This window comes from Hevea brasiliensis, chromosome 15 (genome assembly GCF_030052815.1).
Source record: "Hevea brasiliensis isolate MT/VB/25A 57/8 chromosome 15, ASM3005281v1, whole genome shotgun sequence".
Taxonomy (NCBI): domain Eukaryota; kingdom Viridiplantae; phylum Streptophyta; class Magnoliopsida; order Malpighiales; family Euphorbiaceae; genus Hevea; species Hevea brasiliensis.
Window position 1 is genome coordinate 55194506 of NC_079507.1, and position 17353 is coordinate 55211858.

General features: G+C 31.8%; 2 protein-coding genes and 1 non-coding gene across 5 annotated transcripts; all 3 read right to left on the reverse strand.

The window, feature by feature from the left end:
* Window positions 1–683: 683 nt before the first annotated feature.
* On the reverse strand, window positions 684–755 carry TRNAP-UGG (transfer RNA proline (anticodon UGG)). The gene has a single exon. It is a non-coding gene; the product is annotated as a tRNA-Pro (tRNA).
* Window positions 756–908: 153 nt separating this feature from the next.
* On the reverse strand, window positions 909–5398 carry LOC110641312 (monodehydroascorbate reductase 4, peroxisomal). Of its 2 annotated transcripts, none has more exons than XM_021792975.2 (7): window positions 4952–5398; window positions 4206–4257; window positions 3801–3881; window positions 2794–2912; window positions 2178–2397; window positions 1972–2090; window positions 909–1764 (listed from the first exon to the last, which is right to left on the reverse strand). In XM_021792975.2, exons 1-7 carry the CDS (start codon window positions 5069–5071, stop codon window positions 1039–1041), a joined length of 1437 nt encoding a protein of 478 aa, XP_021648667.2. In that variant the 5' UTR covers window positions 5072–5398; the 3' UTR covers window positions 909–1038. The 2 variants fall into 2 exon arrangements, with proteins under 2 accessions (XP_021648667.2, XP_021648666.2); XM_021792974.2 differs by having other exon boundaries at window positions 2178–2411; window positions 2802–2912; window positions 4952–5374.
* Window positions 5399–13363: 7965 nt separating this feature from the next.
* Window positions 13364–16792, reverse strand: LOC110667894 (MYB-like transcription factor EOBII). 2 transcript variants are annotated; one of them, XM_021828860.2, is made up of 3 exons: window positions 16580–16792; window positions 16218–16347; window positions 13364–13844 (listed from the first exon to the last, which is right to left on the reverse strand). In XM_021828860.2, the coding sequence occupies exons 1-3, from the start codon at window positions 16677–16679 to the stop codon at window positions 13547–13549; spliced, it is 528 nt and encodes a 175-aa protein (XP_021684552.2). In that variant the 5' UTR covers window positions 16680–16792; the 3' UTR covers window positions 13364–13546. The 2 variants fall into 2 exon arrangements, with proteins under 2 accessions (XP_021684552.2, XP_021684551.2); XM_021828859.2 differs by having other exon boundaries at window positions 16544–16783.
* Window positions 16793–17353: the final 561 nt, after the last annotated feature.

Sequence of the window (17353 nt, forward strand, 5' to 3'; positions counted from 1 at the left end):
TGAATATAGTCGAAAGGTAAAGAAAGAAATCAAAGATTGCCAAGCAAAGATTAAAAGAAGAAGAATTGAATGTCAATCTGGCATAAATCTACTGTTGGATCCGGATAGAGGCATAGATCCTAGCAACTCTCGGATGCAGATGTGAATGTAAAACTTCAGAGCATTACTGCCATCAGAAGTAATAGCCATTTGACTTGGTTGTTTGATAGGGTGTAAACTGTAAATTATAAAGTGATTGCACTCTTAATCTCCCGGTTCTGTTGCCCACCAGTTTTAACTGATTTATTCGCTTATGCTAATAACAAACTTGCTAGAATTGCATGAATGGAATTGAAGTGATGAATTCTTCAGCTCCAAGCTGAAGTCAGTTGAATTTAATTGAAAGGAATTTATGGTATTTTCCCAGATGTTAATCAGAAGTCAGAAACCCATTTTCCGTCTTCAAGAACCTGATACAAAATGTAATCCAATTTCAATTAGAAAGGGAATTTCAGATGTGTTTTCTAGTTAACAAAATAAAGACTACAGATTTGTTCCATCCTAAATTGAAATAAAATTTGAATTTGTCCAAAATTCTCTTTAGGTTGCGTTCAGTTTTGAAATAAGAACAAAAAGTAGAGTTGCAGTAAGGTGGGTGGATCCAGTAACTGAAGAAAAATGAACAAAAACAAAATACAAGAGTTGGGGCATTCCGAGAATCGAACTCGGGACCTCTCGCACCCAAAGCGAGAATCATACCACTAGACCAAATGCCCAACTTGGTTTTCGGTTGCTCGCATATCAAGTTGTCTAATTCAGACAAGGCTTATAGCTTCCACTACCCCTTACACCAGTTCTTTGACATGTGAAGAAGTATTTACAATTCCCAGAAAGGGTGCATATTTATGCTGTTTTAGAGATTAACAGTGTGCAACAGCAATCAACTGAAGATATTTACTTTTGTATTGAGTGATACATTAAGAGTAGCTCTCGCCAAATCAACTATGCCTATCAATGCTACAACAAAGTTATAAGAGTTCAAAGCATTAAAAACTTTCTTCACCACCTCCTGCGCCTTCTTCCGTACCAATATGCAAATGCAGCTACTGATGCAGCCACAATAACGCCTGCCGTTGCATGCCAAGCATACAATGGTTTTTCCAGAATGAGGCTAGAACCACCGACATTACCGGTGGGAGAAGTAAGATGGTTCTTACTAACTGTCAATGCAAAGCCCAAACCCTGCCTTTCCAGCTCAGTCAAGTCCTCGATTGCCGGCTTAAGTTTGGTGGCCTTGGCTATAGCTTCATAATCTTCTTTGCTTCCTCCTTCAAGGAATGACCCAACAAGATGACCTTTGCTTACCCAGTAAGCTCCAATTGTACTTCCAGAGTAATCCCCAAAATGCACTACTTCCCCTGCATTGTCCCCATAAAACTGCCAAGACAGCGTGAAGACCCTGGAATAGAAAAATGGCAGGTAGTCAAAGTCATCTGTTTTATTTGGTTCCATTATTGCTGCTACAGCGTGTCTTGCTGATTTTCGAGCTGAGTCAACATGCTCAAGCCTACGTGTTTCACCAAATAGTTGGACCGGAAATGCTGCAACATCTCCTACAGCATAGACTGAGCTGTTGCTTGTCCGCATTCTCCCATTCACTTTGATCCCACCCTTCTCCAAAGTGAGTTGACCTTCAAAGAGGCTTGTGTTTGGACGTATTCCAATTCCTACCACAACCATGTCTACAGGTAGCCGACTTCCATCTCTAAGATTAACAGCTGTGACCTGTAGAAGCGAGTAGATTAGTGACCAGTTGACAAAACAAGCCAGCATTTCCATGGCCTATTACCATGGGAAGAAGGTATAAATGCCATTCCATTACAGAAAGTTCAATTTCATACACGCCCATGTTTCAGACTTCTGATATATATTTAATCATCCAGCTTCCTGCATTCTTTTAAGATTGTCAAGCAGTGCAAGATTTGCATTTACCTTTCCATTGGAATCCATATCAAAAGATGACAAGACAGTTCCCTTGATGAATTTTACTCCTTTAGATTTGTAATAATCTTCATAATAACTAGCAATCTTGGGTGTAAACAATCGGGCCACTGCAAAATCGAAACCAACAATAACAAATGTTAACTTGCTATCATGTCAAAATTAAAAACGAGAAATTAGGGTTCAGGGGTACTCACTGAAATGTGCTTCAGGGAAAACCATAGTCACATTGATTTTATTGATTACCAAAGATGCAGCACACTCCATTCCAATGTAGCCACCACCAATGACAACAGCATTCCCACCAGCACATGATTGCATCACATTAACAAGCCTGTCTGCATCTGCTAAATCTCGTAAATAACAAACATTTTCAGCATTTGATCCACTCACTCCAAATTCTTCAAGCTTCAAAGCCTGCAAATAAGTGTCTACATATTTTTATTATTTCAATAAAATTCTGCAAAGATCAAAAGAAGTTGATCCCCATTAATTTTAGCAATTGAAAGAAAGAAAGGAAACTTTTAGAACCACAGCTGAAGTGAAAACACAGGAAAAAGCATGCAACTCTATCAGTGCATAACGAGATCTACTAGAATATTTTGAGCTCCAATTTCATTTGCTTATCCATGTGAAATTATAACAGCCAAACTCCTTCCAGTGGAAAAAAAAAAGACTTTAGTAATTCCTGTAATTTTCCAAAAGAAAATTCACGTGCCTATTTCATGTTTTATAATGCATTTACCCATAGTTAACAATGCCAACCATCTAAAGCAAAATAGCATTAAACAACTAAAAGATCAGTTTCAATACCCGAGCACCTGTTGCAATGATAAGAATCTTGTAGCTTATAGTTTCTCCAGCTGCAGTCAGTAGTGTCTTGCGCTTCACATCAGCAGACTTGACTCGAGTTCCAAGGACCAATTCAATTCCTACGAAAAATAGAAGAATTGAGTAAGGATCAAATGGGAAAAAAAAAGGACAAAATATAACAATCAACTAGCTGAAACTTAGAAGACTCAAGTAAACTGGTATGATAAATTCCCTACTATTGATGTCTGAAAAAAATCTGTTAATCCTACTCCCAGAAAGTATATGTACACTTATTTCGCAGTAACTTATTAAATTCTATAAATTTCTTACTATTGATGTTGAATAGCATCTGTTAATCCTACTCCCAGCAAGTATATGTACACTTATTTCAAAGTAACTTATTAAATTCCAGGTGAAATATAAAAATTCCTTATCCATCGCCACATGTAAGTAGTATGTCTTTACTTGAAGATCATTAGCAAAAGTACTTGCTCATGTTAAAAATATTGACCAGAAAGAGATACTAAATGATACAAACCAAGTGTTTTAACTTGCTAATCTACAGCAGAAGCAGAATAAGAGGTTTATATTTGATCAACAAACAGTAATATAATTCTTTGTAAGCTAGAATTACAAATGTAACTGCAAGCACAAGGAGCAATTTCCACCTCTGTGTACAAGTCAAAATTCATGAACCATTTCAAACTGACATAACAATGCTTCAGGGTCCAATTAACAGGGCAGGTGAAAGCGCAATCACACAAGCTTTGAATTAGAAGGCCAAAATTCACAAGCATTTTATTCTGATATACTCAATCTAAGCTTTTGTTTCCTTTAGTTTTTCACGCATAGACACGTAATTACCAATACACTTTGAAAGCTATATATTCAAAATTATAATCTATTGATCACACATTAAAATAAGTACTCCAGAGAAGAAATGGAGCATTCTACAGTTCTTATTTGAAGTGGACCTAAAAATAAATGAAACAGCGAAAATAAATTACCATGCTCTTTATACCATTTTGGAGTCAATCTTTCCTCATTAGCTCCAACACAAGTGTGAAATGATGGAAGGCGTGCTGGAGCTGCATGTCATCACAAGTTTCTCATATCAATAACTCAATATAAATGATGAAATGAGAAAGCAAAGGATTTTGAATGCAAAGCAAGAAGTGATTAGCTTTTGCTTTCAGTTTCAATTGCAGACTCCAAAACCAATCACTCATTTTCATCCCACCCAAATTCCCATCCTGTTACCCTGAGGTCTGCTTCCTCAGGCTAAGTTTATTGGTGGTAATCAGCACATGTTAAGAATTTGTTTTTCCCCTATGATAAGTAAAAGCTTATTTTGAAAAACAATGGGTACAATGAAGAGTTTGTTCATGAACTATACAGACGAGAACATTTACCTTCTGGAAGTAAATACCCTTTGCTTAGTGCAGGTCTCTCATATGGAGGAACCTGAAAGAAATCCAGCAAAAAATGAAGAATGTTGAAATTAATGGAAATTCAGATATCTCTTGTTTCTCCCAGACATACATCCATAACTCAGAAAGATTACATAATTGCATCCACAAGACCAAATAATTAATCCTACTTACTTTCCTTCATTAAGAGTGATAACAAGATGTGAGACAGATATGGTTACTGGCCAAAACTACCAACAAAGTCTTATACTCCAAATTACTAAACCTGATAGGCCAATTTGTACCAGATGGCAGACAATATAACAGGTCCAAACAAATTTCCCCATTGACTTATAATCCATTAGGAGATATTCAAACTGAATAATAAAAAAAAAGTTTCTAAGTAACCTGTAGTTGAATCAAAGTACCGTAACCCTTACTTGAAGTAACAAGCAAGGTAAGACTTGTAATCAATTTGAATTTTCCAAGTAATTAAAAAAAAAAAACCCAGAGAGGCACACAAAAGATTCAAGGGCAACGCCAAATGTCTTAATTTCAGAATATTCATCCTGTTTTGGTTTCGTCTTATTTGAAATCTAACTTAAAAACAAACATATTCGAACTGCTGATCAATGGAACAATTACTCAATCATAAAAGCATCAAAATGAAACAGATAGCCATTAATGAAATGAAGCTAATATAGCAAGTTCTTTAACAGAGAAGAGATTAGAAATAATTTCTTGCTCACAGGTTCCTCAGAGATGATGCAGAGTTCGCCTTGAGAGACCCCTCTTCTTGTGAATTCAAGAGCTGCATACCCAGCTGCCACCCCTCCTCCTAGAATCACATACACAAAAGCTCTTCCCATCTCCTTCTCTCTCTCTCTCAATCTTCTCTTTAAAACCTGTAATGGCCTGTTCTTGCCCCTAATAAACAACCACCATCGTTAGTTTTCAATCCATCCCACTGACTGATTGACATCTCTGGCTGTTATAAGCCACACCATTTTACCATGATACCAATAATGAACGACGACGTTTTGCTAACGTTTAATCGGATTTTCTTATAAGCCAAATTGTCGCCACGTGTCATCCAAATGAAGAATGATAGCAGATGCTTGATGGGGTTTTCACTTTTGTTGGGAAATGGGAAGAAGATGACCAAAAGATGGATAAGAGACGAGGAGATTTTGGATTGTGGGCAAGCCTCGCCCAGCTCAATTGTGGATGAGAAGTTATAGGAATCCCAACCACATTAAAAGCCTTTTCTAATTTTTTTAATAAAAAAATTATATCGAATCATATTCAATTGTATCAAAATTAAAATATATATATATATATATATATATATATATATATATATATATATATATATATATATATTATAATAAGATTCGAATTGTGTTAAATTAAATTTATATTTATTATTTTGATTTAATTTTAATTTTTCATTAAAAATAAATCATAATTATATAAATAAAAAATGATTATATATGTTTTTTTATTTTTTATAATTTAAATAAAATAATATATATTTATATGTAATTAAAATTATATATATTTAATTTAAGTGTACATAATTTAAAATTTTTTTATTTTTTTTATTTTTTAAAATAATTTGAGTCTTAAATACATTAAATCATCTTATAATATTTATTTATATAATTAAATCACATGTTAGTATTTTTAATTCTTAATTATATATATACCTTTTAATTAAAGATCACATAATAAAAAAAATATAAAAAATAATATAATATTCCAATTAAGGAATATATTTTTGTATTAATATTATTGTTTTTATTGTTGATATAATATTACAAATTTAAGATTATATTTTTTATTTTAAAATAAATAAGAATGTTATAATTTTAGGTGTAAAAATTAATATTTAAAATGAAATTAGAACTAAATTTGAAATTAAAATAAAACTGAAATTATTATTAAAATTGTGCCAAAATTGTTTAGAATCGAACTGAAACAAGAATCAAAATTTAATTTGAAATATATTTCTGAAAATTTAAAATGTTAAAAGTTTAATTTTGATTTCAATTATTAGTTAGAACCATAATTTTGATTTCAATTATTAGTTAGAACCATACGAAAATTAGAATTGAAAACCCCTAATACTTGCTTTTTTTGGTTTTATTTGTTCGTGAAAAAACCTAGGTGATGGATCTACTCACTCCCCTTTATTTAATTTAGTGGGGTATGTTTTGGGGTGTCACGAACCAACCTATGGGTAGGACCGGCATTAGAACCTAAGCCAGCCTAAAGCCCCCGAGTCCCGTAATAAGCCTAACTATTCCTCAACCCATGAACAGGCCCACAATTTAGGCCCAATATGCATATAAAATAATTTAAATTAAATTGTTATAATTTTATTTCAGGCTAACTTTAGCCTAGCAATTATCCGAAACTAAAATTAGGGGAGCCCAGCTCAACTCGGTTACATCATTTACAAACTATTCAAGACTTATAAAAAAATTTTCATTTATTAATACAAAAACTTAAATTCATGCAGTCCCTGATAGGATTAATGCTACCACTAGTACATGCGGGGTTTTAAATTACAAATTTAGATAATAATAATAATACAGTTAAGTAATTTTTATTTTCATAACCTGCGAGGAAAGGAACAGGTTATTCTGAAAAAATGTGTTCTCTTGTAGCCTGGAAAAATATGGTGAACATGAGTGAGCGTTCGACTCAGAGAGTAAAATATCAATTTTAACCATAATCTCTATAGCTATCTAAAACTAATGCATCCTGTAGAGTGAAATACAACATCGTCAATATTTTCATATTATAACAGTAAAAAGGTAATCTGAAGTACTCACACAACCGATAAGGTCAAACAATAAATATATGGGAGCTGATCCCCTATACAGCCATCTTAATCCAACCTGTGCCAGCGAAGAACTAAAGCTGGACTTTCGCTTAATAAACTAAATCGGGGTCCCAGCGAAGAAGTCAAGCCGTGTCTATCTCGAAGGACTGGATCTCAGCGAAGATCTCAAGCCGTGTCTACCCATCCTGTCCATAGCCAACACTATACCATATGCACGCCAACTCACGCACACTATTTCAAATTACCACAAACAACATCCATGACACTTCAACAGTTATGAATGCAACATAAAACGTGCTTAGAGTTTAACTACATATATACATATTTATAAGTGATGCATGGGCATGCTTGAACATATAATAATATCGAAATTACAATTAAAATTAATATTTTACTCACAGTACACCGAGGACTATTGTGGCTGCTGGATATAGGAAAATAGCTGACATCAATCACCTAATAATTAAATTATAAATTTATTAATATTAAGTCAAAATAAAACTCTAAAGAGACAACAAACAGCCTAATTCATATTGAAAATCTGGCAGAGTTTCCCTTATACCTAGAACCTACCCAATCTGCACAAAGATTCAAATAACACTTCTAAATTCTCAATTTCCACAATCACATCTCATCAACATCATATGGCCCCTCCTGGGCCCTCCAAATCAGACAATAGTCATAAACTTGAAAAATTAAGTTTTATTCCATATAACTATCCCTTTTGCAAAAACTACCCAAACGAGCTCTAAAATTTTGCTCCGCGATCTTTAATAATATTATAAGGCTATTGCAAAAGGAATTATAATTTTTTGATCATCCACAAATATTTTATGAATTTTTATTCTAAATCGATGTTAGCCGAAAATGAGCAACTTGTAGTTTGGGTTTACCTATGCCAATTCTGACACCTGGGACACGTCCAGAAGGTTTGAAAATGCTAGGATTGACTGTAATATCGACCACGTTCTGAGACGGGCTACCAGGCAGCCGGATCTGACTGAAAACGTGGTCCCAGCGCCGTGAGCTATCCTCGATCCGATTGCACCTAAATTAAGTCCAAATTGTGTTAATAATTATTATAAAATTATTTTTAAAATTGAAAAAGTTCAAAAATCTCACTAAGCGATTTGGACCATTCGATTATCGCCTTTTTCAAACGGTGTCCAATCGGAGCGAGACCAGTCCTATCTCAAAGATCTCGTCGTCCTGAGTCCATTGGTGGCCTCAGATTTTCGATCCGACGGTCGAATCGCCGGAAAAGTGATCGGAAAGCCACTGGTGTTACTTTCTCTCTCCTTTTTCTCTCTCTTCGAAACTCACTGGAAACTCCACCATTCCGGGCATGGCTGGTCGGAAAATGGAGCTGGTTCATGAGGAGTTGGTGGCAGCTTGAATCGTCAGCATTGGTGGCCGGAATCGACCGAAAAACGTCTCACTTCTCTCTCTCTCTTCTTTTTTCCTTCCCTTTCTTCTCTCTCTTTCTCTTCCTCCCTGTGCCACAGCCACCTCTTGCCGTCTGGAGCAGCTTCGGTGGCCACTGGGTGGTTGTCCTTGCCGTCTGGCTTGGCCCCTTGCCAGAGGAGAAGGGAAAGAAAAAAATGGGGAGGGGGAAGTCGGGAAGGATGCATGGAAGGGTGGGGTGGGGGGGGGGGGGGCTGTTGCTTGCGTTTTTGGGTTTCTGTTTTTTTTTTTTTTTAACTTCTAATTACATATTAGTCCCTCAAGTTTCATGAGTTATTCACTTAAGTCTAAATTTTTAATTCTTTGAAATTTTAGCTTTCAATTTAAAACAACAATGATGATAATAATAATAATAATAATAATAATAATAATAATAATAATAATAATAATAATAATAATATATGAAAAACAAAATGATACCTATTTAACAAAAATTATCATTGTGAAAATATTAATTTAAATTTATGAATAAAATATCAATAGATTATCAGGTCAATAAAAGAAAAATAAAATATATTTTATTAGAAAAATTGGGTTGTTACATGGGGTTTCTTTCAGCTGATTTTAAGGAGCCTTCATTTAATTTAGTGGGGTAGGAGCCTTTATTTAATTTAGTGGGGTATGTTTTGGGGTTTCTTTCAGCTGATTTTAAGGAGGAGGAGGAGGAGGAAGATTTATTTAATTTAGTGGGGTGTGTTTTGGGGTTTCTTGAGGAGGAGGAGGAGGCCCTTTATTTAATTTAGTGGGGTATGTTTTGGGGTTTCTTTCAACTGATTTTAAGGAGGAGGACGAGGAGGAGGAGGAAGATTTATTTAATTTAGTGGGGTTTCTTGAGGAGGAGGAGGAGGCCCTTTATTTAATTTAGTGGGGTATGTTTTGGGGTTTCTTTCAACTGATTTTAAGGAGGAGAAGAGGAGGAAGAGATTCATTTTAAAATAATATTCAAAATCTGCCAATACATATTCCAGCTGCTTTGTTGTTTTTGAACCTCTCTGCATCAACTGAATTGGCAAGATAACAATCACGAAGAATGAGCCCAGGGTAATCCATCTACCTTTGTACGTTCTCTTGCAAAATGAAAGTTGAAAGCTTTTGCTCATTAACTTTAGCAAGAAAATTTGCAGCACCTAGTAATTCCAATATACCATTATGCAGTAATTGTTATGAGTCTCGCAATAATCTCCAAAATTAAAAAAACATAAAATTTAAAACGATTCGACAAGGCTTGCTCCACAAAATAAGTTATTATAAAAAAAGAAAAATAATAAGGATAAAAATTGTTCTTCACTACAATTCGAGCGATCTTGCACTTGATTTTTCTTGATTATATCCTGGATGGAAATAGAGAAGAGGCCTCCTGCCTCAATAATAATGTATTATTATATTTTATTAAAATTAATTCTATCTCAAGACTTGATATAGCAGTAGAAAGAGTTGATCTTGCTCTTGCTTGCTAATTTTGTTAGCTCAACTAATGCCTCAATCAAGTGGATCTATGAGGTATACCTCCTATCCCGAATTTGGCAGTTTAATGAATTTCATATTGTAGTAAAATACACTTACAGTTTAATGGAATTAAATTGGATAAACGGGTTTAAATCGCCAATGTAAATAACCTTAATTCAACTTCAATTGCAGAGGAACATTTTGTCCATGATCAACTGGTGACAAACCAAGAGAGAAAAAAAAGAAAGAAGAAGTGGTTACTTTGGCCAAAACTCAATACATGCACGCTTGGCCAATTGGTTATTCACTTCATGCAATCACATGGCGCAGCACCTTCAATATAAACATCCAATTGCATGCTAGGATATTTATGATTATATTTGATTTAACCGTTGAATAGTTTTCATTGACCATAACTTTCACTGATAACTCATAGCTAATAATTAAGTGTAATTAATATATCTAATTCTAAATGTTTTAAAATTATATATATTTGTTATTGTTATATATATATATATATATATATATATATATTATCATATAAGAATCAATATTATAACTAGTTTAATTATTTATAATATTTTTATATTTGATCTATTGTTTCTTTTAATTATAAATAATTTAGAGGTAGTTGTTATTGAATACGAAACAATTATCAACTATCCTAAATTAACCACCTCAATTTGGTTAGTTTGATTTAAGATAGTATTTCAAATAAAACCAATAAAATCAATCTCCATATGTATTCTGCTTCGCTTTACTGCTATAAAGATTTAATTAGAAAATTATAATTAATTTATAATTAAATAATCTAATTTATAATTAAAATGGAAATATTTACATATAATTCAAAATAATGTAATTTTATTATATTATTTACATATAATTTTATTATATTACAATTATTTATATTGCTTGACTCTATCTAAAAAATAAGTAGAATTCACATAATTTTAAAACAAAACTAAAAAAATAGTTTTAAATTTAATTTTTATATATTTCTTGCCGTTGATGAATTGAATTTCTTAATCCTTTTAAATAAAAATTAAATAGAAAAATAATACTTGATTTACATCTTAATGATTTAAATGAATTATTAAATAAATTACATCATTTAAGCATTTAGCTTAATTCCCACACAATAATAAATTTTTATGCTGTCATGGCCGACCCATCATGTGATATTTGAATCATCTTCCGCATGTGCGACATTTTATGCACCTAAAACATGTGACCGAATAAGTGTGTGGCCCAAAAAAAAACTTAGCTTGCAATTACTCTCCCTCTATCTCTGGCCAGAATTCGCATTTTTCTTATTTAAATTTATTTTATTATATATTTAAAATATGTAATATAATTTATTTATATAATAAATTTAAAATATAAAATATATAATAAAATTTATCTATTAAATATAATAATTTTATATATTTATAATTTATAATTAGAGTAAAAGCCAAGCAATAGACAAGACGTCCTCGGCTATCTTTTTCCTATATGGGATCGTGCAATGGGCCTCTCGCTTATCTTCCATTCGCTTCACTTCAATAACTATCTCGCTCCTCCCTAAAGTTAATGGTTTGGTACGCTCTAATTGCTACTCCTGTGTCATCATCCGCAACTAACTTTGCTGTCGTCTACACTGCTCCTTTCTCCAAATAGCTTGCCTTCTCTACTCATGCCCAGAATGATTACTGCCACTAATCCCATTTCAATATACAATTTATTATGGTTCTACGTGTGAAAAAACTATCAATTTGGTAGAGGAAGTTAATGAAAGCAGGAGCTTCATTCAGCTTATTATAAATCACTATATCTTATCATCTACTTTAATTTGTGCACTTGTCCAAGGTCATATACAGGGCACAACTATAAGTTTATAGTTAGGGGCTAAAACTAAATGCTAAAAAGAAATTACATAAATTTTTGTAAAAATATAAAATTAAAATAAAAGTATAAAATATTAAGTGATCAAAATTAAATAATATAAAAAAAATATGAGTAAAATTTACATAAAAGGGTAGGAGTTGGAACAAAAATAAAATTATAGAAGGGTGAAGTAATAATTTTTTTTTAAAAAAGTAAACTAAAATTATAGGTAAATTTTTAATTTAAAAAATTTTTGAGGTAGATAATAATTTTTCATTTTTTAAAAATTAATATTTATAGGTAAGCTTTTATTTTTAAAATCATGGGGGAAGGCCTTCAAACCTCTAATTAGTTCCGTCCCTGATCACATATATGTATTAGAAAGACAAGGTCAATCTTATAATTCAAGTGTTAAAGTTAGAAGTTCTAATAAATTATAAAAATGTCTAAAATTTATAAACGAGTAGTGTGGAATAAGGGGTAATATTCAATGGTGAAGCTGCCGTCATTATATATGTTAGGCAATTGATCACCTTAAATTTTAGAATGAATATAAAAATTTACCTATATAGTTATGGTTTTGCCTTTCTTAATTATTAATTAATAAATGCCCACCTTGAGTTGCACAATAACTTAAAATCAATGCCCACCTTCAACAAAAATCATAATTTCACTATTGATAATATTTATATGTTAAGTTAAAAATTTTCAATTTTTTTTTTTATGTTTTCTAATTAAGAGAAGAAAAGTATTTTAAGGGGCAGTAACATTTTGGACAAGCAATTGTTGGGAATTTATAAGAATGCATGTGAAGATTTCCTTGGAGCCATTGCGGGAGTTAAGCTGAGGTCTACCTTCAACTTTTCATGGCAATGCACATTTATGGAATTCTAATCAAAAGCCAAGTTGAAATTTACCAAGAATGGCTATTGTGGAGTTGCTATGTGTCGACTTCCTGTAAGTTAAGTTCGGTATTTGTGTTTGTTTCAACGTGATCGATCATGGCATACACATATATAAACATTAATTAACTTAGTTATTAAAAAAAAAGGAAATAATTATTAATTAATTCTAATATAATAATTAACGCTATAACATGTTTGAACCGTCTCTTCAAATTTTTAGATGAACCTAGCTAGCCAGTTCAGGATATGCTACTGAAACCTTAGATTACATATTCATACCCTAGTTTACGTACATGTAAACTCAGGTGCAGGGAAGAGACCTAGCATGTCCTTTGCCCCAGCAAAACCTTCATATCCATCAATCCTTTATTAGTCAAATCTTGTCTCTCATTATAATTAATTTTGATGTTATTTAAAATCTTATGAATGATTCTAATATCATATTGAAAATAAAATTCATTAACTTCATTAAATTCATGTGAGTCTCATATTATATATATTTTATTTTAATTTCACCGTATAAATTGAATTTAAATAAAAATTTCATTTCACATTGTATGAGAAAACCAAATTACGTAATTATTATAAAGGTAATCTTAGTCGATTATTTGGGAAAGAAAATCATCTACAACCAAAGTCTTGAAGATTAATTGAAAGGTATACATATAATTTGTATATAATAATAATTAATATATATTTATAGTGGATGCAGGCTATAGATAGAGAGGATCCTATAACAAGCCAATATAAAAAACAACTTATAGAGAAAATACTTCCTGTGCTCATCCCTTATAAACAAACCAAATTAATTAATCACCATTAAGTAACTGCATGGACCAGAGATCCTCAATGCTCCAGCAGTTGTCATAGGATTCAGGAGCTAAGGTTGCTCCTGGAAAAGCCTCTACAGTCTCTTGGTAAGATGGTGGAGAGTAGGTCTCAATCATACCAGATACCTGCATGCTTGTGCTTGCATGTTCATTTATCTCTGAACTCTGCCCAGATAATGCCTCTTCTTGCTTAATATGCTTCTGGATTCTAGTCCTCCAGTAGTTTTTTATTTCATTGTCAGTCCTTCCTGGAAGATGCTTTGCGATTTTCGACCACCTGGGGAAAATTCATCAGTTATTTTCTAAAAGAAAAGGATCACCAAATTTTCAGATTATTGATAAAAGTTCTGTTAGCTTAACAATTGCAATTAAATAGAATTATTTATTAATAAGTAAAAACAAATTTAAAAATTTAGAAAAACTCAAGATCTCACAATTCTGGAGATGATTCCAATTATATTACTAAGCAAAAGCTGATTAGTATTTAAGTCTTTTTTTAAAAGAAGTAAGAAGCTATTGGTATGCAAAATTTTGGGAGAATAATGAATTTTCATCTGGATTATAAAAGCAATTGGTGTAGGAGAAAAAAATAGTGAAAAAAAAAATTGTCCAAAGTGACCTGCCAAACAGTGAAAAGTTCAACTATTTTAGTTAATATGGTGACTTTATCTCAGGCCATGTTCCATGGCTGGAAATCAAAGTCTTTAGTGCAGGGGCTCATTTCATAAGCAGACATGCATGTTGTTCAGATGTCCTTGGAATAAAGCCAACTCCCTTATAGCAGGAGTTTTGAGTCTATAGATACAAAAAATTGAATGGCTCATATTGATCGGTCTGCTACAATTCTTTTCTTTTCTTTTTCTTTTAAATAAACTCATAAATCCTACCTGAAATTTGTAGATGAAACAACTGCTAAACATTAACATGAAACTTTTCCCAACTCCCTGCATATAATTTTGGCAAAGTTTTCTCTTTTTGATCTAAAAGAAACATCAATCAACAAGAAAAAAAAAAAAAAAAAAGGGGGAAAACACCCTTATTTTCTCAGAGCAAGAGGAAATCGATTTTAAGATGATATTAGATAGAAATTTCTCTCACAAAGAAAAAACCTTTATTTTTTCCTTTTAAAAAAGATTATTTTTTTGATTTTTTTTTTCTTATTGGGTATATTAATTTGGAGAAAGAATTTGTACCGCACAAAGAAAGTTCCTCTCCTCTCAAAAGTCAAGAAACCAATCAAACTACAATTAGTGTTTGGCATTGTGGGTGACTTGCTTTTCTCACCTAGGGCTTTCCAAACTAGTCCGCTCAACTTAGCACGTATATAAATACATCTCTTAAACTAAAGAAAAGACTGAGTTTAAGTCTTGTTGTTTTTATTTAAAAACAAAATTAAGTATTCTTTTAAAGAAATAATTTTATTTATTCTAAAAATAGACTAATTATTGGTATCACAATAATATGAGTCACATTTTTTTATAATTCATAAATAAACCAGTTATTTTGTGAATGTGTAGTGCACTTGAAGTATATTATAATTTATTCAAAAAAAAGTTATGAAAAAAAAAAGAAAAAAGTTGAGTTATATATTGTGAGTTGCAAACCTAATACCATAATATGTCTGACTTCAGAGTTACTATACACTGCTCTGTGATTTTATATCAGCATATTATATAAAATGATAAGTCAATTATAAATTATACATAAATAAATATAATTTTTAATTTATTTTTAAAAAAGCTATTTGATAATTATATTATTTTAAATCCATATATATATATATATATATATATATATATATATATATATATATATATATCCTACAGTTTATTATAAAATTTGAGCTTGCTTTGTCTTAGGAGAGCCAAAACAATAAGGTCCACTTCAACGAATGCAAAAGAGCTTCTCTTTCTTCTGAAAGGAAGAGTTAACATGTGACTTACAGAAATGGATTCTACTAAAAATGGAAACTTGTTATTGCCAAAATCTCCTTGGCCCTGCATTCATGTTTCACAACGTGCCCAATCGCAAAAATCTAACTTTATGTCATACCAATATTATTTTTTTTTTATTACTATTATTTTTTTCATTAATTAGCTATTCCTTCGCAAAACTATATCACTTAGGCAAAAAGAAATTGCAAGAAAACGAAAGCAAAGAAAAAGTCTTTATCTTTTATTTTGAGAAAACATCATCATACACACATATATATAATGAGAAAATCATTTGGATTTTTAATAGCCATGAAAAATTCAAGAATATCACTTGCAAATTAAGACAAAATTTTTGCTGGCTATTTCTAAAACCCCATAGCAAGGTTACATATCTATTTCTTGGCTAGCAATTACTCAAACCCCCAACTCGCACTCTCTCCCTCTCTCTCTACTCCAAGGCTGTACAAATAGGGATTCTGAGAAGTAATCGACCTTAATTAGCTATGTAGAAACCAAAGATTGTGTCTCTCTTCTCTGTCTTTCCACCGTTAAAAGAGAAGTGTAGCAAAGTTGAAACAGTATAGTTTTTTTATGTATCTTTATATATTTTTAGCTAATGAAAAAAACAGGTAGAATATTATGTAATTATATCGTACATATATATATATATATATATATATATATATATATATATATATATATATATATATATATACCTGTTTCCCCACTTGGCATGCAGTTCAATGATCAACTGCTGTTCCTCAGGAGTAATGTTCCCTCTTCGAACGTCAGGGCGCAGATAGTTCAGCCATCGGAGCCTACAACTCTTTCCAGTACGTTTCAGACCTGAAAGGATGATCAAATATCATAGAAAGAATGTTTTTTTTTTTTTACAAAACTTTTATTAACAATAATATTATCCAGGAAAAACTTATCAATATCAAAGAAAGGATGTTACGAGGCTTTTCTGCAAAAAAACAAAAGGAAAAAAAAGTGCCTGTAGTATTAAATTATGGTTAATTGAACAGGTTATTATCTATACCAGCTGCTTTAGCGAGAGAGTTCCATACACCATCACCATGGTTAGCGATGTGGTTGATCAAGATCAAGTCTTCTTCCATTGTCCATGGCCCTTTTCTCACATCAGCTTCCTGGGAGTCACATGGCTTTTTGTCCATTTTGTTTTCTTGGAGAGAGAGAGAGAGAGAGAGAGAGAGAGAGAGAGAGATAATGAGATATTGAACGTAGCTGTGGGTTTTATAAAGGCAATTCTAGGATAAAATTTTGTTTGGTGTGTAATTGTCATTAATTTAATCTTAAAGGAGAGCTTTTGACCTAACTATGATCTTAATAACAATCCATGCATGCATGAAAATTATGTGCTAAATGCGCAATTCAATTCCACTTGAAATGATAAGCCAATAAACATAAGATATGTAGATGAAAGTGAATCTTATGAATATGAAAGTAAATCTCAAAAATTAAAATTAACAAGCAATTCTTTTAAAAATTAACTATACTTGTCCATGTGTTAAATATTTATTAACTTGCCGTACCATATATTCATTCTACGTGATAAAATCACACTGTTATCATATAATTTCTTGTCATGAATTTCTCCATAGTCATATTTTAATTTCTTTGAATAAATATTTAACCACCAATAGAAAGTAAACGCACTAATCTAAAATATAAAAACAAAATAGTAGGCCTGAAATATGAAAAAACAAATTTAAAATGATGTGCTTTGTACTTATCTTAAATAAAATATTAACTAAAAGAATAATTTCTAAGAAAATCAACTAATTAAGAAGGTATTTGGTTTGACTTATAGGTTAGCTAAATCTATTTA

Excerpts from the sequence above, each read along its gene's own strand:
- LOC110667894 (XM_021828859.2), bottom strand. The coding sequence starts at position 16,679 with ATGGACAAAAAGCCATGTGACTCCCAGGAAGCTGATGTGAGAAAAGGG. Across the intron at positions 16,348-16,543 it reads CTCTCTCGCTAAAGCAGCTG|GTCTGAAACGTACTGGAAAG; the intron begins GTATAGATAATA and ends TCATCCTTTCAG. Across the intron at positions 13,845-16,217 it reads CATGCCAAGTGGGGAAACAG|GTGGTCGAAAATCGCAAAGC; the intron begins GTATATATATAT and ends AATTTTCCCCAG.
- LOC110641312 (XM_021792974.2), bottom strand. The coding sequence starts at position 5,071 with ATGGGAAGAGCTTTTGTGTATGTGATTCTAGGAGGAGGGGTGGCAGCT. Across the intron at positions 3,882-4,205 it reads AGGGTATTTACTTCCAGAAG|CTCCAGCACGCCTTCCATCA; the intron begins GTAAATGTTCTC and ends GATGACATGCAG. Across the intron at positions 2,412-2,801 it reads GATTCTTATCATTGCAACAG|ACACTTATTTGCAGGCTTTG; the intron begins GTGCTCGGGTAT and ends AAAAATATGTAG.